The following is a 25,270-nucleotide window of genomic DNA, read 5'->3' on the forward strand; positions in this document are numbered from 1 at the left end:
GCTCCAAGAAGCCTTCCCTCCCCACCCCATTGGAAGACCTAGTTGCTGCCAGGGACCCTGAGTTATGAATTGCATGAGAGCCAAAAGGGGGGTTACTTTCTCCTTTGGGGGCACTGGATGAAAACAGGCGGCGGTCCACAGTGATCTGGAGGGCTAGGTGCAGCCCTCTGCAGCTCACCCAGTGCTGTCCCTGTGGCTGCAGCGCACTGGCTCTCCATTTCAGCGTGTGAGCCTGGAAGGAGTGCTCCCACTTGATGCTGAGGAAACCAAGGCCCAAGGTGTAGCATGACTTGCCCAGAGTCACAGAGCCAGTGAGCAGAAGGAGGGCCCTGGACTAAGCCCTGCTTCTTGGATGTCTCTGGCCTTTTTTCACTAGTTACTCCCCTGGAGAGGCAAGGAGCTGGCAGGGGGGCAGGTGGGTGCAGAGGTATCCTGAGGGCTTGTGGGAGGGGAAGGGAGAGGGGAGGCACACCCTCCTGCTTCTTCCTGCCATGATCAGTGTCCAGGACCTTAGGAAGACCACAGACGAAGCTGGAGAGGAAGGGCTGCAGCAGCCAAGGGCTTCCCTGCACCTCTGCCTTCTGCCTCCATCAGCCTCTGCCCAGTATACCCTTGTCCCTTCCCTTCCTGGGGAGATCACCTCCCATGTGAAGACTCCACCTTCCCCCCAGGAGTTGTTTCACGAGGTGTGGTGTGCTCTCAACTCCATTCCTGTGAACTCTAAGAGCAGGAATTGTGTCTGATGCTCCAGTGTGTGCTCTGCCTAAGCACAGACCCAGCTTTCGGTAGGTGCTCAACATGTGAATAAGTGGCTGGTAGAATGAGGCAGGGGGCAGGTGGGGAAGGAGTGGGAGACTGAGCAGAGACCCCTCCCCCAGGGGGATCCTCTTCCTACACAGAGGACTTTGCTTTGGGGTGAACCTCTCCAAGTTTCCACAGTGGGCTTGATGCCCTCTTGGTCAAGCTGTAGTCCTGGTGGGTAGTGGCTGCTCTTTCTGAATTCTGCTAGGAGAAAGAGGAAGTCTCATGTTGTCCCCTGAGCCCACCCTAGCTCTCTTTGGCCAGCCCAGTGGCAGGCACATGCAGAGCCACAGAGTAGAAAAACCTTGTTTTATTCAGCCCAGGTCTGGGCAATCTTGCTCTGTGGTATGGTCAAAATATAAAAAATAAAAACCAACAACCAACAAAATAACGTTGTAGTGAAAACTTAAGTATGAAATTGGGCCTGGCACCCGGAATCCCTGTGGTTTTGGTCCAGGTTCACTCCCTGAGGCCAGTAGAGAGGGATGCCCCTGTGTTCAGCTGCCCCTGCCTGTGGTGGGTGGGGTTGCAACCCTTGGACCAGGTGTGTCCTGGTGGGAGGCTGCCTGGTAAGCAGGACCTGCTTTGGGAAGCGGGGAGGTTGGCAGTTTGTCCACCTTCTCGGAGATCAGGATCTAAGGAGAGAAAGAGAGGCAGGTTTCTGGGTAGGGCCTCTCACTCCACTGTTGGCAAGGCCCCCACTGCCTCCCCTGCCAAAGGCTTCCCTCCACAACCCAGATCCCATGTGGGAGGGCAGGCACAGGCTTTGTTCCTCTCAGTAATCTGGGCTTGGGGAGAGGGGTCCCTCAGCCCAGGTCCAAGAAGAGTTTCATGGACTCCCACCCAGGACAGGGTCTCAGCACCACCTCTTCCCCATGCCCTATCCCCATGTAGTTTTCTTTCTTTCTTTCTTTCTTTCTTTCTTTCTTTCTTTCTTTCTTTCTTTCTTTCTTTCTTTCTTTCTTTCTTTCTTTCTTTCTTTCTCTTCCTTCCTTCCTTCCTTCCTTCCTTCCTTCCTTCCTTCCTTCCTTCCTTCTCTTCCTTCCTTCCTTCCTTCCTTCCTTCCTTCCTTCCTTCCTTCCTTCCTTCCCTTTCCTTTTCTTCCTTCCTTCCTTCCTTCCTTCCTTCCTTCCTTCCTTCCTTCCTTCTCTTCCTTCCTTCCTTCCTTTCCTTTCCCTTCCTTCCTTTCTCCTTCCTTCCTTCCTTCCTTCCTTCCTTCCTTCCTTCCTTCCTTCCTTCCTTCCTTCCTTTTGTTGTTGTTAAGCCTCACCAGGGGATATTTTTCCCATTGCTTTTCAGAAAGAGTGGGAAGGAGAAAGGGAGGGAGAGCGAGCGAGAGAGAAACATTGATGTGAGACACATCAACTGGTTGCCTCTTGCAGGGCCCCGACAGAGGGCCAGGAACGAACCTGCAACCCAGGTATGCAACCCAGGTATGTGCTCTTGACTGGGAACCCAAGACTCTATGGTGCATGGCCAGTGTTCTGCAGGTGCTCTAACCATTTAGCACACCGGCCAGGGCATCCCAGATAGTTTTCTTTCTTTCTTTCTTTCTTTCTTCTTCTTTCTTTCTTTCTTTCTTTCTTTCTTTCTTTCTTTCTTTCTTTCTTCTTTCCTTCCTTCCTTCCTTCCTTCCTTCCTTCCTTCCTTCCTTCCTTCCTTCCGAAATATGTTTTTATTGACTTTTTTAGAGAGAGGGGAAGGAAGAGGGATAGAGAGATAGAAACATTGAGGAAAGAGAAACATCATTGATTGGCTGCTTCCTGCATGCCCTCCACAGGGGATCAAGCCCACAACCTGGGCATGTGCCCTGACGGGAATCAAACCCTGACCTGCTGGTTCATAGTTTGATGCTCAACCACTGAGCCATGCTGGCTGGGCCCAGATTGTTTTCTAGGCAGAGAAATACCAGAAATACTTTCTTTCTAACTCAGTAAATTTTTTAAAGCCTTTTTTCCTCTTCAGAAACAAGATTGAAACCCACAGGTGGGAAGGCTCCTTCCAGCTTCCTGTGCGCTGGGCCAGCACCTGGCAGAGGTTAGTGTCACAGAGACCCTCTAACAAGACTGGAGCCTCTCCAAGCATTTATGTGAAGGGCTCAGGGGGAAGGGCTGCAGGCCCAGGGGAGCAGGGGAGCCAGAGTTTATCAACTCAACGGTGGGGCGCAGAGATTGATGATGGTTCATTCCAACCAGAATCACTTCTAACCTGGGACTGTTTAATTCAACCTACTTGGTAAGGACACTAATGATCACAGTTACCATTCATTAAGTGCTACTGTGAAAGGTTCTCAAACACACACAGACGTAGGCCTTTAAATATTCCTTAGAAGCCCATGTGGGATATAAAAAATGCCTATTTTATATCCTGGTTGAAAAGTAGCTCAGAGAGGTGAGGTGAACTGTTCAACGTCACAGAGCCAGGAAGTCACAGAAGTGGGATTGCAGAGCCTGTGCATGTCCACCCAACAAAGCTGCCTCCTGCTGGTTCCCACTTGAGAAATCTTAGAGAGCCGCAATGCAGATCAACACTGCAGCCTGAGCCCCACCACGGCACTCAGCTTGGGGCTGGCACAGACAAGGTTCCCCCTGTTCAGCCTGTGGGCTGGTCCCAACTGCAGCTGTGTTTGGCCATCAAGGTGATTCAAAGTGCAGGTATCTTATGTGTTTTGTGTGGCCAGCCTGCTCCCCAGGTAGGAAAGGGGCTGGGGCAGGGCGGGGGGTGGGGAAGCACTTACTGGACAATTTTGCAGTTTGTTGTAGAAACATAGCGACCTGTATAATGGATGTTGCATCTCACCACATTGTTGGTGAAGTCAGACTCCAAAACAATGTACTTAGGGTTCACGTGCACCTGGGGGGAACAGAGAAAAGGTCAGGGGGCTATACTTCACTTGGTCATCAGGGAAGGTGGTGGAGAGGCAGGCAGACAGACACACACACACAGAGGGGACAAAGAGAAGAAGACAGGGAAGTGGAGACACAGAAACAGAGATACACTGATGGAGGGACATGGGGAGATGCAGAGAGACAAAGGGAGGAGAGAAGAGACAGTCATAGTCAAGGGAACATATCAGATCACCCTTATCAGAAGATGGGAAGCTTCCCCAGAGCCACAGCTGAGGCCAGGTGGGCCCCACAGCGCAGCATGGGGCATTCGGGGTCAGAGAGGTTGAGTCACTGCCACCAGGAACACAGCAGGGAGGGGCCAAGCAGGGATCCCATGCCTGGTCTCCTGACTCCAACGCTCTCAGCCTTTCACCACACATGCCTGTCTATATGACCCGTTGAAGGCTTGTCGGATGCCGGTTGGCATCCCCTGCCCTGGAGCCCAAGGTGCCCGACACTCACTGAGATGATGGCCCAAGCATAACCTGTACTTTTTTCCTGAAGAGCTGTCCAGACACAAGGAAGCCTTTCAAATGTTGGATTATTGTGGGGTGGGGAGGTTCCCTGGGGTAGGCTGCATCCAGCAAATACAGCAGAACATTTAAGTCAGGTGGAAAGATGTTACTTTTAAGTCCTTATACATTCCTTAAGGTTAGGAACTGTGCAGTGCTTATCTGGGTTGAATCCCCAGTGCCCAGAATTCATAGGGGCCTTTGCACATGTTTAATGAGTGGATGAAGGAAGGACAGAATGCCATTGAAAACCCTGGCCCTTGGGTGAGATAAAGAGAGGCCCACGGAGCCTCCTGAGAGGCGCTTAGGATGGGCTGCTATGTTCTGACTGCGGCCCCCAGCAGCCACCTTCATGCAAGTTAAGCCGCCTCCCAAGCCCGTCTTCACTGCTCCTCCTTCTCTGAACTTCAGTGTGGAACAGTGGGTTCGGGGGACCTGGCACAATGATCCCCACCCTCACTTCACACCTGTGCGAAGGCTGAGATTTGCCTTCCCCAGGTGAGGTCATGAGACTCGGTCCTGCACAGCCTGCGCAGGGATATAACACATTGGGCAGTGTGTCCTCAATGTGCTTTTCTACCTATCTCCCTCTCCCCACCCCCCACCAAGGGAAGGGGCACTGGAGCAAGTGAGCATTGGAGGTGGAGTTTAGTCTGGAAGGACTCAGTCACAGGAGCCTCAGGCTTTGCAGGGTCACTGTGAGGAGCTGAAGGTTTCTCTCAGAGGGTGGTGTCCTCTTCCAGATGGCCCTCACTGACCACAAACAGGGGGGTGGGCTACATGGCTCTCCAAGTCCCCTTTTGCTTAGGGAAGACAGTCATCACCTCTTCTGACCCCAGGGGTCCTCGGTGTCTTTATGGAAAGAGGCTGCCCCAGACTGAGACCTTCAGGTGGGAAGTGCAGACCTCTGCAAGATGCCCCAAGATGCTGCCTCTGCTCAGCTGCTGGGAAGAGGGGAACATGCCCAAAAGCTGAAGCAGATCTCAGAGGTGGGGACACTGATGTGAGCGTTAGGCTGCTGGAGGGGGTGCTCCAGGCTGGGAGGCCCACCTTGAGGATGTAGTTGCCGGGTTGCACATCAGTTATGTCTATCCACTGGCAGTCGATGTCCGCGTTGTAAGTGTCATAGCAGCCTGGGCTCAGGCCCTGAAAACAGAGTAGAAGATGAGGTGCTATATACTCCTCAGAGGCCCTCATGACCACTCCAGCAGCCAGGGGCCCTCCTTCGTTTGTGCTTTGCCCTGACCCTGGTCTAGGGCAACTGCTCAGAGTGGGTCTGCTCCTCCTTAAACCCACAGGGAGGATGGACCAGAGAGATAATAAATATAAGCACCAGATTACAGGGATCAAATGAAGAAGGGCATGGATGGAGGATAGATGGGCACTTTGTGGTGTTTGGGCAGACAGACAGAAAGATAGAACTGGGTAAACAAATAGGCAACTGGAACATCATGCCATCTTACTCTGTTGGAATGTTCCATTCTTTCCATGAGTAGACACTCTGGGAATGACGTAGGAAGGGGTCTGGTTGGGGGAGAGGGGAGAGTCCCCAAGGGGCCCTGTGGTGGCCCAAGGACTGGCAAGAAGACCCCCATTCTGTTGAGCTGAGTCGCCAGGGGCCTTGGCACTGGCCCTTCAGCTTGGCCCAGGCTGCATTACTGTCTGTTCCTCCAGCTCCCAGGGTGCAGCTGCATCCTGCACCCTATGCCCCTGCCCTGCATCTCTAGCACAACCTGTGTGTGTGAGGTGCATGCGTAGCGCTTGAGGTTGCCGAAGTCGCAGGTGCTATCCTCCAGGCAGAAGCTGGCCTTGTGGCCCTCGGCTACCTTCATGCCTGTGGCTGCATCCAACAGGTCGTAGTGGCTGAACTCGTCCATGCTGTGGTAATGTCTGGAGGCACAGGACAGGAGAACAGAGAAGGCCTACTCACCCTGGTGCTTCCCATCCTATTTCCCTCCTGAGATGGGCTCAAGTGATCCTGCTATGACACAGCTTCTTGACCCATCTGGGCTCCTGCTCTCCTGTGTTCCACAGGGCAGCATCTCTCCTGTCCCCAACTAGCCAGGTCACCCTAGGAGAGTACCCCTTCAGAAGTCCTCACTTCCTTCTGTGCAGCTACTCCCTTGGGCAAATGCCCTTTATTGTAGACATTTCCATCCCTTAAAGATGGATTCTTCCATGTCCCCTCTTCCAGCCCAGCTTTTGTTAAGGCTCCTTTGAGAAACTTGCCCCAGTGATGGATTCTTGGCAGAAAACACCTCATGGGCCCTCCTACCAGCACCTCCCCCCTCCCTCCAGCACTAATGGAGGAGGGGAGCTGGGGCAAGTCCTCCAGCCCAGAGGAGGGGTGGGAGAGGCCACTGGCCCCACTCACTGGTGGCAGCTGTGCCACTCCCAAGTGTGCCGCGGCCGGTTTGGGAGGAAATCCGCTGTGCCCTGGTTCTTCACCCGCTGGGGGAAGCGCAGCAGTACCCGCACATCATAGTCAGTGGCCTCCGGGGCATAGGCTGTGCTGCAGAGACAGGTGGAAAGACGGGAGTAGGATTGGGAACCAGGGCACTGAAACCCAGAACGAGCCAACTTGTCCCTGATGATCCTGATATCTGACCCCTGCACTGTGGGAAGGCTTAGCCTTCTCCCCTCAGGTTCAGCCCTCTCCCCTCTCCATAAGACTGGCAGCCTCGGGTCTAACACAGCCTCTGAGGGTCCCTTGTGCCTGCAGGAGAGGCTCAGCTGGGAAAAGCCCTTGTGGGGGGGTCACATAAAAATCTTCAGAGGTCTTTTTAAAAAACGGGCCGATCTTGCCCAGCCAGTGTGGCTTAGTTGGTTGAGCGTCATCCCATGCACAAGGTCAGCTGGCTGGTGTCTCAGTCAGGTCACAAGCCTGGGGTGGAGGCTCGATCCCCAGGAGGCAGAGGGTCAGTGATTCTCTCTCTCTCTCCCTCTCCTTTCCTCTCTCTGAAATCCATACAAACATATTTTTAAAAAACAATAAAAATGGGCCTATCCAAGAGATTCTGAGCAAAGCCATAATTGTTGACTAAAGTGTGTCACATCTTGGGTGTGGCCCTAAGAATCAGGCTCAGGCTCTTCAATGTCAAAGCCTCTTCTCTCTCTTAGTCCTGTCTTCTACTCCCCACACACTGGTTCAGCTTCAAACACTGTTTCTCAAACAGACTTAATTCTTTTGCTAATCTACACTTTCGCTCATGCTGTTTGCTTGATCAAGAACTTGCTCAGCCTCCTAGGCCAACTCAATACCCCTCCCTAAGGAATTCTGCTCTGATTGCTCCACTTAAAGAAATCTTGACTGCTTGTGAGCTCTAACAGTGATCCACACTCTCCCCAGGTTAGGTCCATGTCTCTAGGTCACCTCTACCTGATTGTATGGCTTCACCGACCTGCCTTTTTCTGTTCAGGAGATATGGTTCTGGTGCAGTCTGCCGACTCCCAATTCACTTACTGACCCCCAATTCCCAACTGAGATGGCTGTCCTGGCTGTACTCAGGAGCACTTCTCTGGCATTCATTAAGGTCTGGGCCCTAAGTCCAGAGGCAGAAGGTGGCCATTTGTGGGAATTAGCTCTCTGAGAGGATGTCTGGACAACAGGCACTGCAGGCTCCTCTCTGCCAGGACATAAGGCCCTGGGCCGTGTCTGGAGGAGGCTTGGAATCCATCTGTGTCTGGGTTAGAACAGACATCCTCCTTCCCCCTGCTGTGTTCAATACCGTCCTTCTGTTCCTCTCAGCACACCATGGGAAACCATCAAGGTTCTAGGCCCAGCTTGGCCACAAACTTGTGGTGAGACTTGGAACAAGTCCTTTCCCTTGTTTGGGTCCTGCTGGCCATCTGTGCTCTGGCACTGACCGGCCTGCAGCCCACACTTCCGATGATATCTGAGTGCTCTGTGTTTCAGGGCTTCAGTTTTGCCTGGTTTTCTAGGTCTGTACTCTGCACACAGCTTCCTCTGATGCCTCAGCCCTTGCTGACCTCGCCCAGCTAGCTCCAGCCTGCACACTGCTCATGCTAGTTCTCCTCCCTCTCCCAGTTGCCTGGTTCTGTCCTTGGGGCATGTCTCTCTGGCAGGACCAGGACATCCCCCACAGGACTGTGCTCAGTTGCCTCCTTCCCAGCCCATCCAGGAACTCAGTTCTGGACACACGGGATGCTCCAATGAAGATGGAGTGATAGTTGGGTTTTGACTCAAACTCCTCAAAACTCAGCCTTCATGGATTGCCACAGAGGCTGAATTCCTCACTGCTGAAGGAACCATAGCAGGAGCATCATCACTGTGTTCTCTTTCCATGGACAACTGAGTGGTACTCAAGGTGTGGTCCGAGGATTGTTGCTAGTTCACACACTTTTTGTTGCCAGTCTGTAATGAGATAAGGAACTTGCACCAGCATGTAAATCAACTACATTACTAATAACAATGTTTAGTTAAGCTGACAGTGCCTTTTTTGAAGCCAGATTTTCTTGATGAAGGAAGCAGTGAGTTGAGCTGCATCCTGGTGTAATCTCCTTATATTGTCACAGAGATAACAGTTGTGGTCAGCTATTCTGAGTGGCGGTGGACTAGAAGTTCCATAGTGAGAAAATGTTTAGATTCCAAAGGGCTTTCCAGATACTAAAAAAAAGTAAAAGTAAATAAAGAGTTCAAATGTCTAAACAAAGCAGGTAATTAAGAAAACTAGGTGCTTCCAGAATAGAGAAATGTCAACAAAAGAAGTAGGTCAATGTAATATTGAACTAGTTATTTAGCACAGGGAGGTGTCCCCAAGGCATACATATTTGAACAAAATATTCACTGTTTATAAAGTTAGAAGCTAGCTCTGTAGGAAGCAGAATCACCTGGGAATAATGGAGAGTTGGCTGTGCTCACCTTTGGGGTCATGTAAACTGGTCTCTTTCCCCTCTCTGGTGCCACACATAATTGAGGCCTCTTTGTCACCCATGCCCACTGTCACTGCTGTATCCCAGGTCCTGGGTCTCCCTGAGGACTTCCCAGGTCCTCGAAGAAGCATTGGGAACCTGGGCCCTGCACAAGGAACCTTCTCATAAGGCAGTTTGGAGAGGGAAAAGTTTTAGTTCCTGTCATTGCACCTCAGTTTCCTGCCCTGCTCAACACACACCTTCAGGGCTGATATGAAGGTTAAAAGCCACAGTAAAAGGAAGCTTCTTTGTATAGTGACAATTGCTGGATAAAAGTTTGTTCCCTTCCCCTCCTGACTCCCTTGTAGCAGGCAAAGCTCATAGATGACGAGGACAAGGTCCTGAGAGGCTCAGACACTTGGCCAGTCGGGCACTTGGACATTGGCAGCCTGGCATGCAAGTGGGTTCTGGGTGAGTCCTAGGGACTGTCCCAATGCTCCAAGCTTCATCCTTAGCTCCTTACCTGGCCAAGCACTTCTCCTCTGCTGCACAGCGCAGGGAGTATAGGTGGGCTCTCTGGACATAGGTGGACGCTTGCACATAGTTGGGGTCTGGGACCAAGTCAGGGAGACCTGGGAATTAGCAGTGGGAGAAAGGGAGGAGGGAAGAAGAACGTGACATTGAGAGTCAGGATGGCCATGGTTAATGCTCAGAGACCTCCCCAGCCCCAAACACCCTTTGTCATTCTTCTTCCTCTACACAGGCCTCCCAACCTGGGCTAGGTGTGGGATGTGAGCCCTTCTCCCTAGGTTCAGGTGTGGGTCAGCAAAGTCAGGGAGCAGGAGCTCACCTCTGGAGCAGAGCTGGGACATGAGTAAGAGCTAGGGGACAGGGCAGAATGTGGAGAGCCAGAGAAGAGGGAAGGGTATTCTTGGTAAGGGGGAACAGCATGGACAAGACCTAGAGGAAAGACTGCATGAACCAAGTAATTTCCTGACAGAGACACCTTCCTCCATGTCCTTATTCCCCAGGCCTCTGCATCAGCCTCCAGACACCCTCTGCTCCTCTTGCCTAGCTTTTTTCATAAACCACCAAGATAGCTCTGGGCTTTTGGCCCCAAATGAGTCCCAGCAGGCTTGTAGGAAGAGCCAGGTGAATGTTGGCTGGCAGAAGTAGGGGTGGGCAGGAAGGGATGGGCTAGAAGGAAAACATATCCACAGAGCAGGCTGCTGACTAGGCCGGGTTCTCAGCCTGGGCACCCAGTCCTATTCCTTTCTTCCAGTCATCTTCCCCGAGACAGGACCACACCCTCCTTCCCCTATCTGCAGCCTCTGGCCTCTAACCTGAGGGCACCTGGCTTCTTCCCCTGAAGGGCTCAGGGGAAGTATGGAGTCTTCTCCAGCCCCTGTGATCACTTGCTCTCAGGATATGCCAGGATCTGTGCATCCAACCTTCCTTCCTCCTTAACCCTCCCCAAGAATAAGGTATTCCCACTAAGGCTTTTAAGAATTAGTAGAAACCAAACTCCAGTGTCCAGACCCCATCTGCATGAAATAAAAATGCAATGATCTTGATGCTGGGAGTGTGGGAGTGGTGGGGCATGGGGTGTGGTGAGAGGTAGGCAGGGGGACTCCAGAGCCCTGGGCCCCTGCTGGGTCACTGACTTACAGAAAAGTGAACCTGGGCCTCTATATCCTCTCCCCTCTTAGGCTTCAGGGATTCTGGCAGATAAAGATGAAACAAGGCTGTAAGCTCCTCCTAGCTTCTTTCAAGACCTCTGCTCTTGGGGGACAAGCAAGGCAGGGGGACTTCTGTCCTGTGTACAGGCTTCCAGCTCCCTCTTCTGGCTGCCAAAACCCTCTTGTCAGCTTTTAGGTCCAGAAAATGAGGCAGAAGAGGGCACTCTGGCTTCTAAGCCTTCCACAGAGGTGTCTTCCTGCAAACCATCCCTCACATGTCCCCTGGGCTCCCAGACTGTACCCCTGCCCAACCTGGGGCCCCAGCCTCATGTGGGGACCAAGTCCAGGCAGCCAGTGTGATCTCACCTACTTGGAATGAAGAGAAAGCTTGGAGCACTGGGGTGGGTGAGGATGAGGTGGCTCCTGGCTGATGGAGCCATCTTGGCCAGCCTAGGTCCCATTACTCAAGCCCCCAGGAATGCCTGCAGTCATTTCCCAAGGGCTCCTCAGGCCTTCAAAGCCAGGTGATACCTTGGTATCCAGCTGGTTCTCACCCACTGGTTCCTAAAAGCCTCTGAGGGAGAAGTGAGGAAAACAGGAATCACCCCCTATCCTTCAGCAACATGTGGGGGTGGTCAGCCAGGCTTGAAGCCTCATGAGATCCAGCATTTGGCCCCAGAAGCTGCCTCCCCCATTGCAGGCTCGGTTTAAATAAACACTGCACAGATGGCTCCACAAAGCTTTTCTGGCCTGGCCCTTCCTCTCTAGGCCAGTCCATGAGCCAGCTGTGCAGTCCAGGGAAGTTAGAAGAGCCTGTTGAGTAAGAGGCTAGGGGTATTCAGGGCCAATGAAGGTTAGAGCCATTACAGACCTCTGACTCTTGCCTGACCCTGGTCCTTTATTGAGCCCTAATCCTAACCACACACTGAGGTCTGATACCTATCAACAACTCCGAACCTCAGATTCATTGCTGTTTGTCTCCAGACTGTAGACTAAAGCGTGGTACGTAAAAAAAAACAAAACACCACACCTTAAAAGGAGTCGTTTTGACATCAACAATCCTTTTTATTGTAGCTGAGTGTGGTCAGGTTTTTTAAATAACCTCCAGAGCCATGGCTGGGGTGAGTGTGTGTGTGTGTGTGTGTGTGTGTGTGTGTGTGTGTGTGTGTTGGGTGGGGGTGGGAAGTTGTGGAGTACTACATGTGGGCAGACATCTCTGAGCTGCTGGTTACAATCTGAGCCCTGACCCTGGCCATAGATGATCTTCCTCTTATTGTTGAGAAATCTCAGGTTCAGGTGGGTGCCTCCTGCTTCCATTGGCTGGGAAGACCCACCACTCACCCCACACTCCTATCCCCATGTTGCAGGGGTTGATGGACTGCCCATCCCCAAGGGCCTCTGTCAGGTGAGCTTCTTTAATGATTAGCAGAGTAATAAAGTCATCTCTCAGTATCCAAGGAGGATTGGTTCCAGAACCTCCCCCAAGGATACCAAAATCTGCAGATGCTCAAGTCCCTTAGTCAACTTTCTTATCTTCCAGTTCCCCATCTCCAAATGCGGAGAGCCCACTATACTTTACTGTTTCATCATCCACAAGCATGCTCCTCACCCTGTCCCCCACGAGATACCAGGGCACACGGAGGTGCTGGAGGGAACTGAGGCTCAGAAAAGGGAATGAATTTACCACAGTCACACAGTCACACAGGGATTCGGGGCAGCTCCAGGAGATCCTGGGTCCTAACCCCCTCCCAGAACTCCTCTTGTCATTCTTTTTTTAAAAAAAATAAAAATGAACACTTTTGAAATTTCATCTATACACATTCAAATGTACAGATTTTAGGTGCACAGTCTGACAAGTTTTGACAAATGCAAATATCACCACAGTCAAGCTATGGATTTGAGGAGGGTTTGGGATATTTTATTCATAATGTATAGAGTAATCCAGCCCTTGGATGTGGCACTGGAGACTCTATTAAGTGGGTTCCAATGAGAACTTTTTGTGGAGACTCCTGTTTTTATAAGTGCAGAAAATGGAATTAATCATAATTCTCATTTCAGAGCAAACTAACCATTATCACTGTAATGGTTACAGTAATAATTGTAATAAAAATTTTTAACCTTCATTCTGAGCCCTGACCCTTAGATATATCCTTGAATATTTGTGTCTCTAGAAAATCTGCAGTGCTTATGTATTCTTAAAGTATATAATTGATATTGTCTTATCAGCTCATTCTGATTCTTGAGTTTTCAGCCAATGCAAACTTTTAAGATCTATCTAGTTCATTGCTTGTCATTGTCAAATAGGACTCTGCAGTATGCATCCTCCGCCCCATAACCAATCTAGATGGTATCCTGGGATAGATCCACAGGGATGGGGCTAACCACCCAAAGGATGGTCTTGCTCAGGCTACCCAGGGAGGCCCTGGTCATCATCAGGATCCGGCCCTCTGCTCCCAGGAGGTAGACAAGAGCCTGGCTTCTACCCTACTCTGTCACAGATGTTCTGTGTGACCCTGGGCAGGCTTGGGCCCACTCCAGGCCTAACTGCCTCTGTTTCTTCAGATCTAATTGTCTTCTATTCTACTCATGGCCTGGAGCCCTGGGCTGGGTACCTGTGGACACTCTTCCATGCTGACCATGGGGTCATGCACTTAGGAATTCAGGCTTCTTAGAGCCTAGCCCAGAGTGGAGAACATTGAGTCAAAGGGCAGCAAAGGCCCCTGGGATGGCCAAAGCCAGGCTGCTTGGCTAGGGAGGGGCTGGATGTAATTGAATTGGGTCCCAAGGCCATTCCGGAGGCAGCTGCTGGTCTGGGAAGCCCTTCAGCCTAGGAAGGCCCATTAGACCCTACAGGGCAGTGAAGACACAGAGCCAAGGCAGCTTTTGTTTTCTGGCTCTGTCCCTAGAGCCTCCTTTGTGGGGGATCCACAGCCCCTTCACAATGTGCTCAGGACTAGCCTGCCCCAATCCCTCATTGTCCAGGTCCCTTCCCTTTTCATAGGCTCAGTTTCCTCATATGGACAATGGGGAGATTGGACTAAGCGGTCCTTGAGCATAATTTGATAGCTCCATAAACACTTGGAGATTAAAATACTTTTCAGGATCTATTCAGTTTATTCTCCAGCCTTGGGTAAGAATCTAAGACCTCTGACAACCTTTACGGACGATTCATTAACAGCCAGGAGATTCTCCCACGTCTGACCTACTTCCTTGCTCAGGAAAGATCTGTTCCCTCTTGCTCAGTGGTTCGTGGAGGCTGCCCAGAGCAGAGGGCCTGTGGTTACATTCCTGCTGCTTCCCCACACCTCACCTATTTCCCTGCTGACTTCCTCCTTTCTATGGGTTATATAAACCTTGTCTCTTTGGAATTCTGCCCTCACAAGAAGCAGATGAAAGAGATGGGAATGCCAAATAGCCTGAGCTGGGCTGGAGGATAATCTCCTGAGCCTCGGCCGGAGGATAAACCATGTCCAGCAGGAACGGGGCAGTGGGCTGTGAAATATGTGTGCAGCGGATGTTCTGACTCATGCAGCCAGACTCCAGAGGAGCCCTGAGGTAGGAGAGCAGAATGCTCACAGAGCACAGCCTTGAATAAAGATGAGCCGAGAGGGCCTCTGGGGTGGGAGCTGGCAGCTCTGTGCCCTATGAAATTATCATCTAATAATGAGAACATTAAATTGTCAGCACGGGCCTGACAGTGCCACACCAGGCAAGGTGGTTTCATGGTCCACTGTGCCCCACCATGAAGGGGCAATTGCAGCCCAGGCAAAGGAGCTGTGATGCCATAAAGTCAGGCTCAGAATTTTCAATGCTTCCCCATTGTGTACAGAATCAAGCCCAAACTTCTCAGGGTGGTCTGGCCTTACTGCACCCGACCTTTATCTTCTCTTAACCCTAAGGATCAGTAGACATCCACTTAGCATAACTGACCTTTTCTGCCCTGGCCTCTGATACCATAGTGCCCTTGTCATGGAATTCTCTACTGCGCGCGCGCGCGCACACACACACACACACACACACACACACACACACACACACCAGCTCTGACCTCACAGTCTTTAGGCCAAAGCCTACCTTGTCAGTCTTGACCATCCCTCTGCCACTACCCTGACCTCCCTCCCAGCACACATCTGCTGCCCCTACCCAACTGGGAGACACAGTCCAGTAGCAGTAACAACCTCACTCGGTGGGGCAGGCCCAACTCAGAGAAGGGGATCTGTCAGTGTTTGTTCAATTGAGCAAACTGCCCAGGAAGCAGATAGGGGCTGAGCTGGGAGGAGGCTAACCTTAGGGAGGTCAGCTAACTAACCTTCTGGCCAAGCCTTCAGCCTCCTCCTCACCTACCTCACTGCCCTCCCATCTTTGTAGGTCCTGCTCAGTGCTTCTGACTCCACCTCCAGAAGTCTTCCTGGATGCTTCAGTCCCCTGAGTTCCCTCTCTGCCCCTGGGATCCTTCACAGTGACCTGAACTTTTTACCATTCTTACAAAACCCACTCGCACATCCTTCCCATCTCAGCTTCTAACAACTTCATTCTTCCAGCTGCACAGGCCATAAACCTTCATGTTATGCCTGACTCCTCTCTTTCTCTCACACCCTACATCTAGTCCATCAGGAAATCCCATCAGCTCTATCTCCAAAACACATCCCAAATCTGACTTCCTACCACCCCCATTTCTGCCACCCTGCCCAGCTGCCATCATCTCTGCCTGGATTTCTGTACTAGCCGCCTCTCAGTCTCTGGCCTACCTTTCCATTGCCCATTCCCAGCATAGCAGTCAGGGCCTCTGTTTCAATGTCACTGCTCAGCTCAAACCCTGCAATAGCTTCCCGATGCATGAAGGGTCTTCCATGGTCTAAGCCTGTTACCTCTCTGGCCTGTCTCCTATTATGCTCCCATTCCTATTCCACTCTGTTCTAACCACACTGGCACACACTTGAAAACCCCAGGGAACTCCTGCCTCATGGTCTTAGTACTGGCTGTTTCCTCTATCTGGAACGCCCTTCCCACGGACAGCTGCATAGCTCACTCATTCTTCTCTATGTCTCTGCTCAAATGGCACCTTCATGAGGCCTACTCTGACCACTTTTGCAACCTGCCTCCCCCTGCCCACACTCCAGACCTCCCTTATGGAAAAATATAGTACTATATATAGCACTATATTTTTCCCATAGTACTTACTATCTTCTATTATTTACCTATTTATTATGTTTATGCATGAAAACATAAGATTCACATGGGCAAAAATTTTGTCTCTTTCTTTTCTCTAATGAATACCCAGTTCTAGTCCACTGCCCAGAACATAATAAGGCACAAATAATGTTGTTAAATAGCTGAATGTCCTCATGAAACGATCATCCAGACGAGAGCACCTGGGGGTGGGAGGGGCTCTGCTTTGCCTGCAGCCCAGCTGTGGGCTCAGGTCTCAGTGCACAGCAGGTCTGGGAACTTGAGAGACAGGCGAGATGGAGGTGGGCTTGGGCCACTGCATCCTGTGTGTCTGGTTTCTTGCTGCCAGGCTATGACCTCTGTAAGGACAGGGATGAGTATGGGACACCCCTGAGTTCCCTGCACTCAGCTCACGGCCTGGCACCTGTACATCCTTGGCGGGCATGTGCACAAATACCTGCACACCACAAAGGGTCTGATGGCATCTGCCTGTGTGAGCACAGACTTTATTATCAACCAAAGGCTGGGATTGACTCCAAAAGTCTTATTTTGAAAAAGGACATGGTACCAATTGGCTCATGAGCAGGAAGAAGGGTGGATTGTCTCCTGAGGCTTTTATGGCACAAGCCTCTTGAGCCGTGTCTCCCCCACCTAAATTCCTTCTGCTCTGGTGTTCTGACACCAGTATCACCCATTTCCAGATGATACTGAAATTCCTGATTTCTGGGTGCCATCAGCAAGGGGGAGAGGAACCATGGCCCAATTCTAGCCCTGTAATCCTGAATCCAGGAAAAAAAGGCCCTCTGGGTCCAGCTGCCTGCGGCAAGGAGGCCATTAGGTCAGGGCAGAGTAGAGGACAAGACCCAACCTCTCCTTTCAGCCTCCCTCTGGAGCCCTGCCAGCAGATGCCCAGCAGGAATGCCTGCATGGGAATTGGAAGCAGCTGTGGGCTGCCTGGTCTGACCTCCTGTCTCCAGCTCTCCCCCCTCTTCCTCTCCTGCCATTTCAGCCACTGCCCTGAAGAGTTTTCCATGTGTTCTTGGCTTGGATAGGAGTGGGGTGAACTCAGGCTGGGACTATTGGGGAGGGGTGCCCCTTCAGAGCTGAGAGGACACTGAAATAGGGCCCCCTAGAGTTAGAGAGAGGGAGGAGGGGGACAAAAGGCCAGAACTCCCAGATCAAGTGTGGCAGTAGCCTGGTGCCAGTAAGTCCTAATGACTCTTCACCCTGCTAGACCACCATCTCAAAAAGGCTCTGTGACACTTGTGGATTCAAGGCTAAACTCCAAATGTTGGTTTTTCAGGGGGTCCAGACCTGAGCGAAACAATGAACATGAAGACATAGCCTTCCCGGAGGGGCAGTTCAGTGGGGTAGAGAGTCAGCCTGGGCCCAAGCTTGGTCACTGATGAGTTCTGAGACCTTGGATAAGTTACTGAACTTGGCTAAGTTACTGAGCCTCAGTTTTCTGGTCTGTAAAATGGGGGTGATAATGCTATCTATTTTACAAGGTTGCTGGGGGAGTTAAATGAGAAAATAAAAATACTTGGCATAATGTCTGGTGCATGGTAAGTGTTCAATAAATATCAGCTGCTATTATTATTTAAAATAGGAATTATCTCTTCTTGCAGGGGAGAGAGGATGTGACCCTGCAAATGGATGAGAAGAGAGGAGACAGGAAGTCTGCCTGAGATGAGGCTGCCAGGACACCACTTGTTTGTTCCCACACTAGTGGCATTTGACTGCCAAACAGGGAATTAGGAGGAAGACCCAGGTCCCTGTCTCCACAGCCCATCTGACCCTTTATGACAGCTTCCTTGGCCTGAAAACTCCATTTCTTTCTGAAGGAGCACTGAGACAACTTCAGGGAAGGAGAAGGGGAGCTGAGCTGGGATTCTGGCTCCACTAGTCACCAGTTATATGACCGTGGGCAAGTCAACCTCTGAGGGCCTGAGTTTCCTTATTGGCAAAATGGCGAGTAACAACACCTTGGGTTGTTATGAGGATTAAGTTACTCTAATTATAAAGCACCCAGGACAGGGTTAGGCACTATGGAAGCACTAGATGAGTGTTTGTTAAATAGGTCTGAAGTCTGGAGTGAGGATGACAAGGATCTAATACCACACTACTGAGGGACTCTTCACTTCCAAAGCCTTGTGCACTCATTGTCCCAGCTCATCCTGTCACAACCACTGCCTGGAACAGCTGACAATCAAATATCTGTTAATTGACCAAATAAATGAAGTGTGTAAGGTAAGCAAGAATACACAAAATTTTAAAAAGTAATAATATATGATATTAAGAATTCAGGATGGGGAAATCATACAGACTAAAATCCTGGTTTCACTACTAAGAGGTTGTGTGACAATTAGCAAATGAGCCTGTCACCTTATCTATGAAATGGAATGAATGACAGTACCTGGCTCATTATTGCTGCAGGAATTAAGAGGGGTGATATGTAAAACTAGAGGCCCAGTGCATGAAATTTGTGCATGGGTAGGGACCCTAGGCCTGGCCAGTGATCAGGGCTGATCAGGGCCTTCTGGCTGCTGGCTGGGGTCTCCCTTCCCCAGCTGCCAGCTGCTGGCCAGGGCTTTCCTTCGTTCTGCGCCACCCCCTGGTGGTCAGTGCACGTCATAGCGAGCAATAGAAGTCCCAGTCTCCCGGTCAAACTCCCACAGGAGTTCATATTAGTCTTATATATATATAGATGCCCAATAGATGCTAGTTGCATATTAGCCTTTTATATATATAGATGCCCATTAGATGCTAGTGTCAATATCCTCCTCCCCTGCTGCAACTAGGGGAATAGGCCCAGAGAGGGGAAGTTGGTGGAGGAGACCCAGGCTTTTGCACTGCCTGCTCAGTTTGCAGGTGGAGTGTGGGTCCTCCTGGGTCATCTTTGTGCAATGCAGAGAAGACAGTCTCAGTTTGAACTCTGGCTCAGTTGCATCTAGCAGTGAGACCTCCCTAAGTGTCAGGTTTCTCAGCTGTACCAGAGGACCATAATCTTCACCTCTCTGGGAGGCTGTGAGGATGAATAAAAGCAAACATTTAAACCACTAAGTTCAGCAGGTGTTCTTCAGCAAATGGCCAAGTTGTTCCCATCGTCTCTGACTTGGGACTCTACCTCTGGATGCTTACTGGGGGAGACTGCTTCTGTCCTTCTCGGCATCTATTCCAAGTCCTAAGAAGGTGGGTAGGTGACTTGGAGGGGAAGGCAGTAGGGATGTGAGCAGGGAGCTAGGGCCGCTGTCAGGGACTAAGGGACCATGTATGGCCTCTTGAGTGCGGGGCACTGGATGGAGAGTGAGTACCCCAGAAATACCTGGGTGTGCAGGCAGAGGAAACCTCTAAGCCTAGCTGTGGCAGAGTTCCCATGGGGCTGCAGAGGCTTGAGAAGGGGAGGAGGAAGAGGTTAAAGGAAGGAGGTACCTCAAGGTTCTGGAGCCATAGGCCAAGGCATTAGATTCTGTTCTGAAGGCTTTGGGAGCCAAAGGACCTTCTTGAGCAGGAGAGTAACATGGTCAGCAATGCAAGGGTTTATCTGCCCCATGTGCCAGATGGACTGGTAAGGGAGAGGCAGGGATCAGGGGATCAGGGAGGAGGAAACCACAGCTCTCTCTTAACTTCTGATTGGCTGTGTGAGGGTAGGGCTGGAGAACCTCTGCCAGGCTAGGTTGGTGAAGCCATGAGAGATGTCCTGGGAGGATGGCCCAGGCCGCCTGCTCCATTTTACTTTCATAGGGTTGCCAGAGCTGATGAATCAGGCCAGGGGAGTGAAGGGGAAGCCCTAGGAGAAGAGCTGTGGTATTCTGGGGTCAGCACTAAGACCACCAGCTCAGAGAAGACGAGGCTGTGGGGAGGCAGGAGCAGGGGCAAGGAGGCCCAGAGAGGGGAGGCCTGCCTGTGGGAGAGGGAGAGACACAGCAAAGGGGATGCAGCTGGGCCTAGGAAGCAGGTGGCCACCTTCCAGGCCGCTCATGGATTTGTGGACAGCCAGGAAAAGTATGTTACCCTCTCCGAGCCTCTGTTTCCTAGTCTTCTCTCCAGTTACACATTTCAGAGTCAGATATTCTTGGATACCCCTGCCCAGGGTAAGAGGGAGAGGGTCGAGGCACCCCAGGAAGAAACTGGGTTCTGGACAGGCACTTGGAAACCACCCAGATAGAGGAAGGAGGGTGGTGTGCACATGTGTTTAGTGTTGTGAGGATACATCCACACCCACACACTCAGGCTGCCAGTGCTGGGCCTCAGCCCCCTGGCTATGTGGCCAGGAGGAATGAGGTCAGTTTTGGAGAATCTGCCCTGGACTCCCACACCAAGCCTGGGGGTCTGAGTTAAAGAACAAGACTTGGCCTTCCTTGAACTGGGATTTTCCATGGTCCTGGCCTAGCAGAATAAGGAGGGGACCAATAATAGGGGAGAAGGTAGTGTTCCCTCTCTGAGCCTCAAACTAGCCTGCACTCCACACAGTCCCACCCCACACACCATCCCCTTCATGACCAGGGGAGGGTGCTGATGGCCATCCTTTGCATCAATGCTTGGACACCTCCTCTCTGGGAAGTCCTCCCTGAGTCCCCAGGCCTCCTCTGACCTCCCACAGTCCATCCCCCAATGCTTGCCCAATCACAGTACTGAGATGCCCTCGTTTCTGTGCTTCCCAGTGCAGGGCCTAAATTTGGTGCATACCAGCACACTCTACCTGGCCTCTAGCATACTACCTTCAGGGGAGAAATGTCTTTAATCCAAATGAACTGTGGAGCTCAGGGGCAATGGCTGGAGGACCTGCTAAGCAGCAAGTACCTTCACTCCAGATATGGCCCTGCCTGGCAGGTCCCCTTCTGAACCTTAAAAACTGACAGGCCAAAAAGGGGGCCTAGAATACCCAGTGGCTTGGAGCACATATGTCCAGCCCCAGGTCTGACTCTGCCAGCAGTGCTGTGGAACTTGAGGCTTTGGTTTTCTCCTCTGCCCAGAGGTGGGGTGCCTTTGGCTGAGTCCCACTGAGTTCCATTCTAAGAAAAGCCACCACAAAAACTTAGCACCTGATAGGCAAAATGTCCTCCCTGCCAAGGAGCTATAGGAGCAGCTGATGTGCAGGTGCTGCAAGTCCCAGTGAGGACCATGAGGATACACCCTTCATCACATCGCAGAGGGCCCTCCATTTTGGTCCTTTTTCAGCTCCTGCAGATTCTCAAACTGGGAATCAGCACCCAACTCGAGTGCTATGCCTTGGATGTGAGGGAGTGGTGCTACCTGTGGGGACACTCCTCTCAAGAGCTATAGCCTTGGGTTCCAGCAGTCCCTATCAGGGGTCCTCAAACTTTTTAAACAGGGGGCCAGTTCACTGTCCCTCAGACCGTTGGAGGGCCGGACTATAGTTTTAAAAAAAACCACTATGAACAAATTCCTATGCGCACTGCGGGCCCGGGACGAGTCGGCTGCTAAGCAGGACAGGCGGCGGCACCCGGCGGGCCGGATAAATGTCCTCCGTGGGCCGCATGTGGCCCACGGGCCGTAGTTTGAGGACCCCTGCCCTAGGGAGACAGGAGCACCGCCCTTACCTGAACCCCTGCCTCAGCAGCAGCCTCTCACCCAAGGTCAGTATGACTGAAGACAAGGCAGCAGTCCCTGTGCTGACAGAGGCAGCAGAGAAAAGGCTGAGGGTGCAGCACCTGAGCCCCTGGGCCTGAAGGCCTCAACCCTCACCTGGTGGGCTGATTTTCTGTGGAGCAGAGAGAGAATCAGGGCACTAATTGCAACTTGAAAGAAGTATGGCAAGAGTGGAGCATACATGCATTGGAGACTGAATGGAAAACTTTGACCAAGGTGGATTTTGAACTTGCAGAAACAAGAAGGAAGTGGAATTCTAAGATAGAGGGTGGGCCAATAGCTGGCCAGCTCTGGCCAGACCACTAGCGGGCCCTTGGCACAGGAGTTGCCCATCTGAAGAAGGAAGGTTGCCCCCTGCACTGCGTCTTTGTGTGCAGATGGCTTGGGCCTTCCAGGTCACAACGTCAGCCCTCCATCCCAAAAAAAGCCAGAGGGAGGCCCATCCACAGTGACCTTCTAAGACTTTCTCAGGGCCAGGACTAGGATGAGCTAGTTGAATGAATGAGGCACTGGCCTGGGGTACAAACTTTAAGAGGGTGCCAAAATACTCAGTAACAAGATAAGCAATATTTGATACAATATTTTAAAAAATCAAAATCAATGCAAAAAAATCTGTGATGAACAAAATATCAAAATTTCAAATAAAGACATCATCAGGATTGCTGATTTTTCAGTTTGCCTTGGGCTCCAATTTGCCTTGGCATGGCACCATTACTGATTCTATTTAAAACCTCATCACAGAATTTTTTTGCATTATTTTAATCTAAAAAATACATTAAATATCACTTATCTCAATTACTGAGTGTTTGGCGGCCTATTCAATTTTGCACCTCTCTCATCTAATCTGGATTCCTGCCTGGGGCAAGAGCTTCCCCACTAACCTCCCTTCATTAGGGCCAACCTCACATAGCCAGGTGACTGTGAACTTGCCACACCTCCAGAGGCATCCCTAAAGGCCTTTCTGACACTCTTGTTCCCTGCTTCACCCTGTGAGGCTGACATAGGGGCAGCTGATTGGAATGAGGAAGAGGCAGGGAGAAGGGCTCCTTCCCTTGTCCCCAAATGACTCAAGCCAGGTCTGGGAGGTGCCTCCTCTCAACGCCTGACCAGTTCCTCCACCCCCCGCCCCTCAAGCCAGGGTCAGAGCCCAGGCCTGCCTGGCCAAATGCTGGCACTGATGATATATGGACGCGCGCGCGCGGAAGCTGGGAGGTGGGATGCACTGGGGTGTTGATTGGGGCCTGGGGACGTCCTTACTTAGCTCAGGGAGGGCCTTTGGTAAAAAGGACCGGGGAGGGTCAGGCGCACAGAGCGGTTCATCAGGGACCAGGAGTACAAAGTGCAGGGCCTGGGACTGGGGACCGTACTCACCGCGGCCGTTCTGGGGGCGCCGGTACACGCTGCCCACGCTGAGGCGGCCCTGCTGCGAGCCGCTGCGCTCCGCCACCAGCGGGGGCGCGTCCGAGCTGCGCACCGGCAGGTAGGGCGGCTCCAGCATGCGGAACGGGGGCTGCGGCTCCACGGCCCTCGGAGGGACGTAGGCCTCAGGAGGCAGGTTGGCATAGGGTGGGTACCAGCCGAGGGCGGAGTCGCCGCCGTAGGCGCCGGCGGCGGCCTGCGCTGAGTCGGGGCCGGGGCCGGTGCCGTGGTCGGGGAGGGCCTGCTCGGAGCCCACGGCACCCTCGTTGTACAGGCTGTGCGAGTAGCGGCGGTCTAGGCCGTCGGCGGGCGGCGGCGCGTAGGGCCTCTCCGGGACCGGGTAGAAGCCCTGCGGAGAGTACTCGGGCTGCTCCTCGCCCCCTCCGCCGAACTCCTCGTAGCGCGCCCGCGGCTGGAATGGGTAGACCACCCCCGCCGAGGCCACGGCCGCCGCCCCGGCGCCCACGCCGCCGCCCGCCCCGCGGTAGTATACGTAGCCCTGCTCGTAGGTCCGCGCCGCCGGGTCGTAGGTCTCGTACTGGCTGACGAAGGGCGCCTGCGGGTAGGGGAACTGCTGCGGGATGGAGGGCGGCTGGCGGTACGTGCTGGCGAAGGCCGAGGCCGAGACCGAGGAGGCGGAGCCCCCGTGCTGGGAGACCGAGGTGCGAGCCCGGGCCATGCCCGTGCTGTCCCCGACGGCCACCTCTCGCCAGTTATCCGGCACCTGGCCGAAGCCAAAAGGGTGCCGCGCCTGGCCGCGCACGGTGTCCGAGCCCACGCGCCCGGGCAGGGGCAGAGACGGGGCCTGTCGCCGCCGGGGACCTCCGTGGCTGCGCCGCAGCTGGGTCTGGGGGGCGCCCGCCAACAGCACCCGGGAGCTACTCTCGGTGCGCTGAGCTCCAGCGGGAACGTATTCGGAGCCCGAGTTGAGCAGGCTGTACACCTGCCCGTTGTTCTCCCACTGGATCAGCTGCCGCCAGCGCCCCGGGTCCGGGCCCTGCCCTGGCTGGGCCTGTTGCCCGTGTACCAGGATGCAGAGGCAGGCGCCCCATACCAGGGTTCCCACCTGCAAACCGGCTGGGGCCAAAGCCATGGTGGCCCCTCTGAAGAGGCCTGGTGGACCGAGAGGCTCTCAGGAGTGGCCCCCTGTGCGTGCTTCTCTTCCCACGGCCTCGAGGACAGGATGGCTCCTTGCCTGCCGCAGCTCTAGCTTTGTCCATCCTGGCCTTGGTCCGAGCGGGACGGCTCCTCCGATGACAGCATTTCGAGGCCAAGGGGTCAGGGCAGGGCAGGGCAGGGGCGGTGCCCAAGGCTGCACAAGGCTCTCTGCAGGGCACTGGGCAGGACCGCCTGGGGGCCTTACGTGTGCAGCCCTGCACTGGCTGGCCTTGGGGCTGGCGCTTTCCCACTCTGAATGAATAAGCAACAGGCTGGGAGTGTTAGGAGGTTTTGGACAGCCTGGTCTGCCTGCTGGGGTCTCCTCCGCAGGGCCCTATGGTCCGCCGGCTTTTAGCTATGTGGCCCGTCCCACAGCTGCTGTGCTCCCTCAGTCCCTGGAGCTCCCAGCCAAGCCACAGACCTGCCTCTGAGGAAGGGAATGAAGCCTGGAGTAGGAGGGGGCCTCTGGGGACTCAGGCCTGGCAAGTGGGGCCCAGGCAGGCAGAACAGGGCTGAAGGGCCAGCAGCACTCCGGCCATTTCTTTCTGCTTTGGACCTAGACTCCCTCCTCGCCAACATACTGCTTCTTGTGTGGGCTTGAAAGAGCCCCTGACTCCTGTTAACTCCAGCCACTCACTAGGATCCCTGGGCTCCCATTCCCTTCCCCAAAGCTAAGAGACACCCTCCTTGTTGATGGGCCTTCTTGGGGAGATGCTGAACCCTAGCTGGACCACCCTCTAATTCAGGGTGCCTGCAGCCTGAATACAAAGGGGTTGGAGTTCAGCTTTTTCTTTCTTACCCTCCTGGTTTATAGAATGGGCCTATACCTCTGTTTTGAATAGAACTTGTGAAATCATAAGAGACATTGATTTCCTACACATTATATATGGTTTCTATTCTGTATCTCTTGAGTCAACATAACCTGGACATATCCTGAGTGGATAAAATGAAACCCAGGGCTGTCTGCTGTGGGATAGGGGTCATTTGGAGTATTGTGTGCTATAACATAGAATGGCATAATGGGAGATTCAGGAGAATGGGCCTAGTCCTCTTTGAACACTTTGGTGTCTAAGAAATCAAATTCTGAATGTCTCCCCTGCACTGCCTTCTGCCTTCCAACCTTGCTCCTGGGAACTGGAGAGCAGAAATCCCCCTCTGG

General features: G+C 52.7%; 1 protein-coding gene and 1 long non-coding RNA gene across 5 annotated transcripts in view; one reads left to right on the top strand and one right to left on the bottom strand.

Annotated features, from left to right (window-relative positions):
* Positions 1 to 425: 425 nt before the first annotated feature.
* Positions 426 to 24,299, bottom strand: LOXL1 (lysyl oxidase like 1). The gene is made up of 7 exons (XM_080682965.1): positions 22,906 to 24,299; positions 9,597 to 9,705; positions 6,576 to 6,713; positions 5,935 to 6,091; positions 5,252 to 5,347; positions 3,539 to 3,654; positions 426 to 1,436 (listed from the first exon to the last, which is right to left on the bottom strand). Exons 1-7 carry the CDS (start codon positions 24,044 to 24,046, stop codon positions 1,430 to 1,432), a joined length of 1,764 nt encoding a protein of 587 aa, XP_080539091.1. The 5' UTR covers positions 24,047 to 24,299; the 3' UTR covers positions 426 to 1,429.
* LOC308255487 overlaps positions 22,876 to 25,270 on the top strand; it is a 43,160-nt gene continuing 40,765 nt past the window's right edge. For 2 of the 4 annotated variants that reach the window (XR_013961351.1, XR_013961352.1), the window contains exon 1: positions 23,008 to 23,100. This is a non-coding gene — a long non-coding RNA (uncharacterized lncRNA). Of the gene's footprint in view, positions 23,101 to 25,270 lie in introns of all 4 variants that reach the window. The other 2 variants (XR_013961349.1, XR_013961350.1) reach the window with 2 other exon arrangements.

Source organism: Plecotus auritus (genome assembly GCF_963455305.1).
Source record: "Plecotus auritus genome assembly, chromosome: 1".
NCBI lineage: Eukaryota > Metazoa > Chordata > Mammalia > Chiroptera > Vespertilionidae > Plecotus > Plecotus auritus.

Coding starts and splice junctions, on each gene's coding strand:
- LOXL1 (XM_080682965.1), bottom strand. CDS start 24,046: ATGGCTTTGGCCCCAGCCGGTTTGCAGGTGGGAACCCTGGTATGGGGC. Junction 9,706..22,905: donor GCGCCCCCAGAACGGCCGCG/GTGAGTACGGTC, acceptor GCTAATTCCCAG/GTCTCCCTGACTTGGTCCCA. Junction 6,714..9,596: donor GAGGAGAAGTGCTTGGCCAG/GTAAGGAGCTAA, acceptor CTGTCTCTGCAG/CACAGCCTATGCCCCGGAGG.